Source organism: Diospyros lotus, chromosome 14 (genome assembly GCF_014633365.1).
Source record: "Diospyros lotus cultivar Yz01 chromosome 14, ASM1463336v1, whole genome shotgun sequence".
In the NCBI taxonomy this organism is placed as follows: domain Eukaryota; kingdom Viridiplantae; phylum Streptophyta; class Magnoliopsida; order Ericales; family Ebenaceae; genus Diospyros; species Diospyros lotus.
Genome location: NC_068351.1, coordinates 14018722 through 14026461, shown reverse-complemented (window position 1 = coordinate 14026461; position 7740 = coordinate 14018722). Strand labels below are relative to the sequence as shown.

The following is a 7740-nucleotide window of genomic DNA, read 5'->3' as shown; positions in this document are numbered from 1 at the left end:
TGATCACGGCAAAGATTGTTCTTGTCCGATTTTTGCAATTGATTTTTTTTTTTTTTTTAGTTTTTCATCACCAGCTTATTCTTCTGTCTTTGATTGATTTATCTTCGTTAAATTTGATTTGTGAAAATTATAAGTAAGGTAGAAAAAATAAAAATAAAATTTATTAATAAATAAATAAAATAAAGAATCAAATAAATAATAAAATAAAGAACGTGGTGATAAAAAATGAATTATTAATAATATAATAAAAAATAAAAAAGTGTGATTAGACATAGTATTAGTCATTTAATCTTGACTTTTGTGTCAATATGTTCACAATCAATACTAGTTTATTTTATCTACACCATCGTGATTAATATTTCGATTTTTGAAAATTGGACCAATTAAAAGAGTTTTAATTTGATGATTTAAATTAGGGATGACTCCTGTCATGAGTTTTGAGAATTTGTAAGGTTTTAGTTTATACTAGTGGATCACCCATGCGATGCATGGATGCATCGATATCGTAAAAAAAAAAAAAAAAAAAAAAAATTGTTAAAGTAAAATTATATAATTTAATAGTTACAATAAATGAAAATCACAATAAAAAAGTAAAAAATAAATAAAATAACCGTGTTACAATCATGAAAATATAACAAAAAAATTATAGATTTTGAAAGATTTCCTTATATGCATTTAAGGGTAGACAAACAATTAAAAACACATGACTCTATCCCGAAATCATGTAAAAATAAACCTAAATTAACATATAATACAATAAGCAATGCGTAAAAAATAAAAAAAATTACACAATAACAGGAAAAAAAAATAAACGATAACCAATCTCTTTATTTTGAAATATGCATTCAAGGGTAGACTTTTTTTGGGAGAATTTTTACGTGTATTTGTCTCATATATGCATACCACACGAACCCTCAAGGCCTAATTTTTTTTAGTTGCATTCACATCACTCACTTGACAGAATAGTGGTGCTATGTTACACCAGAAGATCAAACTGAGTAAAAAAATACGGTTAAAATTTACTAAAAAAAAGTAAAGAAGAAGAGAAAATTTGAGAAGAATAATCGAGAAAGGAAAAGAGAAGAAATGAAAGGGTTGAACGGGAATGGAGAGAAAGAAGAGAGATAGATATTTACTTTCTTTTATTAATTTCTCTTCATTCAAATTCTCCTATTTCTCTCAATTTATCAAATCACATGCCACCATTAAGTTTCTCTTTTTTCCCACGCTTTGCCACACAATTTGAATCTTACTCACTTAACATAATTTTCAAAACACAAATTTAATTTGCATTTAATTTCTCCAAGTCCAATATATAACACATCTTCAGTGTAGACTAATGAGAAAAGGGAGAATTAAATAAATGATAATAATCAATTAAGTTGAAAAATAAAATTATGACATTTAAAATTATAAAAAATAAATTTAAATTAATTAAATTGTATGTAAAATAAAGATAATTTAAATAATCAATTAATTATATAAAATAATAATAATCAAATTTTCAAAATTGATTATCCATATATGACTTTACATATTTCTCCTAATAATTAATTATCACATTTAAGACATATCAAATTTTTAAGGAAGTAAAAAAAAAAAAATTATAAAAAAAAATTATAACATTTAAGTTATATATAAAATTATAATATTTAAAATTATAAGAAAAATAATTTAAATTAATTAAACTATATATAAAATAAAGATAATTTAAATAATCAATTAATTATATAAATGATAATAATCAAATTTTCAAAATTGATTATCCATGACTTTACATATTTCTCCTCGTAATCAATTACCACATTTAAGACAGGTCAAATTTTTAAGAAAGTAACAAAAAAAAAGTTAAAAAAATAAAATTATAATATTTAAATTATATATAAAATTATAACATTTAAAAATTTAAAAAATAAATTTAAATTAATTAAACTATATATAAAATAAGAATATTTTAAATAATCAATTAATTATATAAATGATAATAATCAAAATTTTAAAATTAATTATCCATACATGACTTTACATATTTCTTCTGACAATCAATTATCATATTTAAGACAGATCAAATTTTTAAGAAAATAACAAAAAAAATAAAGTTAAAAAATAAAATTATAACATTTAAGTTATATATAAAATTATAACATTTAAAATTATAATTTAATTAAATTTAAATTAATTAAACTATATAAAATAAAGATAATTTAAATAATTAATTATATAAATGATAATAATCAATTTTTTAAAATTAATTATACATACATGACTTTACATATTTCTCCTCGCAATCAATTATCACATTTAAGACATGTCACATTTTTAAGAAAGCAATAAACAAAAATAAAGTTAAAAAATAAAATTATAACATTTAACTTATATATAAAATTATAACATTTAAAATTATAAAAAAATAAATTTAAAATAATTAAACTATATATAAAATAAAGACAATTTAAATAAATAATTAATTATATAAATAATAATAATCAAAATTTTAAAATTGATTATCCATACATGACTTTACATATTTATCCTAACAATCAATTATCACATTTAAGACATGTCACATTTTTTAAAAAGCAACAAAAAAAATAAAGTTAAAAAATAAAATTATAACATTTAATTTATATATAAAATTATAACATTTAAAATTATAAAAAAATAAATTTAAATTAATTAAACTATATATAAATAAAAATAAAATAAAAAATTTACTTAACAGTCGGTATTCAACAGTATTACCTAATATTTTAAGATTTCTCCCGATTTAAAAAAGTCTCATTTTTCTGTAATTTATTTCAATTAAAATTTGATGCTAATATTTAAAAATTAATAATATTTATCTTGGCTCTTCATATATCAGCATGATTACACATTCTCCAAACACTATTTAATTATTAAAAAACTATTTATATGTTCCAAGAACTACATTTCCAAGATTTAATTAATGACCTATAAAAATTCTATTTTAGATAGCAAAAAAAATAAAAAAATATATAATAAAATATCAAAATAGTAACTGGAAATGGGCGGGAAAAAATTTGACGGCTGTTTTGTTATAATATGTATATAGATTTTTTTGAAAATAATAATATTAAGTTTTAACTGCAAAATTTTAAATTATTTAACAAAGACAAAACAACACAACATATCTGAAATAGAAGCATGACCCCCCCCCCCCCCCCCCCCCCCAAGTACATTTTTTAAAAGTTTTATATCTTAACTTGGGCATTTTTAATTTTTTTTTTCATTCATATAATGTTGTTCGGTTTTCTTATTAACATTTCAATTTATAATTATCTAAAATTTAAAACTTTAACTTAAAGTAATTGTCACATTCATAAAAGGGGAGGGGTAGCTCTATGATTTCATTAAAAGTATGACAGTACCATGGTTTTCACCTGTCTATTAGGTCTTTCAAATCACATCAAGAACATTATTTTAGTACATAAATTACACTCACCAATCACCATCCCCTACTTTAAAAATAATTTTTGAAGTTATTGTGATTTTTTTATTCAGATGCCCATGTTGTTAGTGATTGAGGGAGTTTTTTTTACTACTCAAGGGTACATTAAAGCAATTGGTATGTGTCCTTAAAATTTCTTCATAGAGATAAGTAGGGAAGAGTGCTTGACTTGGATAATATTAGATGTAAATCATGCAAATAGTTTAAAAGTTAATACATGATTTTTGCGAGTATCATTTGCATGATGTATTAGTTTGCTTGTTTAGATATTATTTATTAAAATGAGTAAGATGTAATTATATTAAAATAAAATTAAAATATTTTCACTCCTAAAGTATACGTGGAATAGTCGGATAAGTGATATACTGGTGTCAATTCGATAGGTCGTGAGTTTGATTCTCGCATTGCATAATGAAGCGAAGTCTCACACTTATAATTTCTCTTCCCTAACGTAATCGAGGGCACGAGTTTCGCGAGCTGTGCAAGGACGGTCATTCCAAGATTAGAATGTTTTCCGGACAAACATATGAAATGATCAAGATAAGATTGTGAAATATTCTAAATTTTTTATTAAATTATTTGTTAAATTGTTTAGAATGTATTAAAAAATACATGTGTCATTTTTTCTTATTTGTAAAGATTAAGATAAATTTATTTGAAGAGAAAAAAGAGATAAATTTATTTAGAAAAATTCAGATAAGAAGTCACGTCACTTATTTTTTAAGGGTTTTCAGATAAATTTAACAAATATAATAAAAAATAATTTTATCTAAAATATTTTTTTATATCTTATTTTTTTTTATCTATATTTTAGTTAACAAATACTATATTAGTGTATTAATTATTGAGTCTTTTGATTCATATAAATGTCACGGGAATTTGTGTAGAAACTAAGACAAGAATGCCTGTTTGTCACATACTTGGTTCATGTAAGAATTGGTCATTTTGAGTATTGAATCTTATGTGAAAAAATTGATCCAAGCGGACGAGGACCAGTAGGTCAGGTGGGGCCTTTTTCGTGAACGGCAAACACCAGGGGGCAGGGCAAGGGATCTTCCTCAATAACGATGGACAGATGCTCTGAGTAGGGGGGGAGAGGGCGGCAGATCAACAACCGACATAGACAGCCACAATGGATCATATCAAATCTGGGCTCGCTCGCTCGCTTGCTCGCTCATGGTATATATATATATATATATATATATATTGTTTCTTCTTCTATTTCTCTCTTGCATTGTTTCAGTTGGTCGATGGTATGGGGGGTTTGGCAATTAGAACCCATCCCTTCCACGGTGATGGTTCCAATGACTGGATCTGTTGCCGATGTTTTATTTTATTATTTTGGATTTTATGTAGTATTTTGATTAAATTTATTTTATTAACTTAAATCACTTTTAAAATCATAACAAATTTATTCAAATAATTTAAATTATATAAAAAAAAAAAACAATATGAAGACCATGCACGTCACGTATCCTATTTTAATAATAATTCTTTTTGTTAATAAAAAAGGAACAACTACAGGAGGAGGCAAGAAGGAAAGAAAGGCATAGAAAGAAGCAACCATCCATCCATCCATCATCATAACTAATAAAGTAATAATATATATAATTTAATGGAAGAAAACTTGTGGTTGAAATGGTTGCGGTTGCAGTTGCTGGGTGGCTGGCTGGCCGGCCAACGCTGAGGATCTCACTCTCTCACAACAACCACCCATCATCTTCTTTATGGGACTCTTCGGCATTGGATGCTTCCAAATTGAATCCGACTAACCAGCCAAGCCAATCTCATCTAGCTATTCTATTCTCTCCTACTCTACTCTACTCTCTCTCTAGTCTCTACTCTACTCTACTCTAGTACTAATATTCCTTAAAATATCCCCTTCTTAGTATTTTTTTAATATATTAATTATATTATGTTGTAGTTGTTGCTGCTGCTAATATCTATCACTCACCCCACCTTCCCCAGTTCTTCGTTTTTTACGTTCATTTCAATTCTTCCAACGACAACCGAACCCATCCTCATCATTGACTTGGTTTCCCTGGACTCTTCACCCTTCACTCAGTCCTCATCATTAAAATATTATTTTTTTCATGTAAAAAAAAAAAACAAAGAAAGAAAGAAAAATCGTCCATCAGGAGTAGAGAAATAATGAAATATTAAAAAAAAAAAAAAAAACAGATATATGGAAACGGGAAAATCTTAAATCCACAATGGCTCAAACGGAGGATTCAGCCCAACCTTCCTCCAGCTGATGGCTATCACTATTCCGGCGTCTGAACATTCGCCAGAGCTTCGACTCCGAAGCCAACAGCAGCTTGCCTGGCACGCCCGAGATCTGCTCCAGGCGTTTCAGCGCATGCCACGTGGACAGCGATCGGTCCCCCCGCAATCTCAAGCTGAACCAGAGCGACGCCGCTAGCAACACGCGGAAGGACGGAACCGGGAATAATTCATCTACGCAAATCCTTAAACCCTGGATGGCGAACGGCACCACGGCCGAGCTGATGACTCCGGAAAGCCCTAGTTTTCTGCACCAGTTTACCAAAATGCCCTCCGCCTTCGAGTCCACGGCCGGACAAGGCTGCGATCGCATCGATATCCCTGGGGTTTTTGTTTCCGTCGTCCTCGTCAAGACCTCGACGGACGACCTCATTGAAAATTTCGATTGCTTCGCCGATAACTCCGTGACGGAGCTTGAAGAACCGACTTTGTTGTTATCCGCTTTGGGGCGATCGGCATCGACCTTCTTCGGAGAAGTGGCGCAGGACTCGGCGGTTGAAATGCAGTCCGAGAACGAAGAAGAGGAGAGGGAACCCAGGTGGCGACCTTGAGACGGGCGCAAGCACGAGCGGCATGGACGGAGGAGAGGGCGGAATCCAACGCCGGAGACGCGATAATTGGTGAGGCCCTTGCAGTGGGAGCAGAGGGTGCAACGAACGTGACGAGCGACGAGGAAGTTGGCCTGGTGGACGGTGGAGTCGCAGTTCCAGCAAAGGAAGGCGGAATCGAAGGGGCAGTAGAGTGCAGCTTCCGCATGGCAGAGCTCACAAGAAGCCCTTGGTTTCACCATAACTGGAACGCAGAAGAGAAGAATTCCACCGAAATGGTGCTTAATTAGTATGGGTCGGGATGTGCGGCGGAGGACGACAGTTGAACCACAAAAACGCGAGTCCGCTTGAGAGAGAGAGAGAGAGAGAGAGAGAGAGAGAGAGAGAGAGAGAAGGGAGATTTAGAGAAGATCAGAAAAGAGGAAGGCGGGTTGAAGAGAGAAAGAATCGGGGAGAGAAATAGGCGGTGACGAAGGAGAGAAGCGAAAGGAGCGGATTCGGTATTTGAAGGGTAAACTCATAAGTGGCATTCGGGGAATAAATAAATAAGGAAAAGGAAAGAGACAAAGGGGAGAACTTGTGGAAGAAATGGAGTCCGTCCTTCCTTCCTTCGGTTCAAAGTTCACCGTTAGAATTTAAAAACCAAACCAAACCAAACCTAAGGAAGAGAGAACAACAGACACACACATACGCTCAGTCACGCACACAGACAGAAGAAACGGTGGGTGGTGGGTGGGTCATTCATCATCACCATCATCATCGTCTTAATAATAATCATAATATCTGTATGTTTATTGGGCGCCATCGATCCCTGTCCACACAACCCTCCTTTCTCTCGAATTTCCTTCAAACCCATGAAAACTACTGTTCCTTGTCCTGTATCCGCTTTCCAATTGGCCCCTACCTCTTCTTCTTTTTTTAATTTTAATTTCTTTCTTCTCTTTTCTAATTCTTGGATACCCATGTTAATTATATATTTTATTGTTTCAAATTTACGATCAATATTATTATATACTTTTTTTAACGACTTAAGTCAACACAACGATTCTTTTTTACTAAATGAGATATTCTTATTTCTATTAAAAGTTAATCTCCATCACCCTTAAAAAAAATTTAAAAATTTTACTACTTATACAAAGAGGCAATATTATTGTAAGTTTACTTGGAAGCATATAGGAATAGGATGAGGACTTTTATTTTTGTTTCTTAGAAAGTGATAAAATTGGGAAAAAAGAAAAAAAACTGCCTTTCTATTTGTCTCGTATACATGCGCCGTGGCAGAGACGAACTTTCCCTTCTCACGAGGAGCTAATCTGATTCCCTGCCGAGAGACCAACACGTGGCGCGATCCGGCCTTGTCCTTTGTGGGCATTCCAAGAAAAAACAAAAGAGAATGACGTGGCAAAAGAAGAAAGGCTCATCACAGTGGGAGGTGACGTG

The 7740-nt window shown here is 30.8% G+C and overlaps 1 protein-coding gene across 1 annotated transcript; it reads right to left on the bottom strand.

Moving 5' to 3' along the window:
- Positions 1–4921: 4921 nt before the first annotated feature.
- LOC127789598 (B-box zinc finger protein 32) lies at positions 4922–7019 on the bottom strand. The gene has a single exon (XM_052318532.1). The coding sequence runs from the start codon at positions 6540–6542 to the stop codon at positions 5688–5690; it is 855 nt and encodes a 284-aa protein (XP_052174492.1). The 5' UTR covers positions 6543–7019; the 3' UTR covers positions 4922–5687.
- Between the last annotated feature and the right edge of the window lie 721 nt (positions 7020–7740).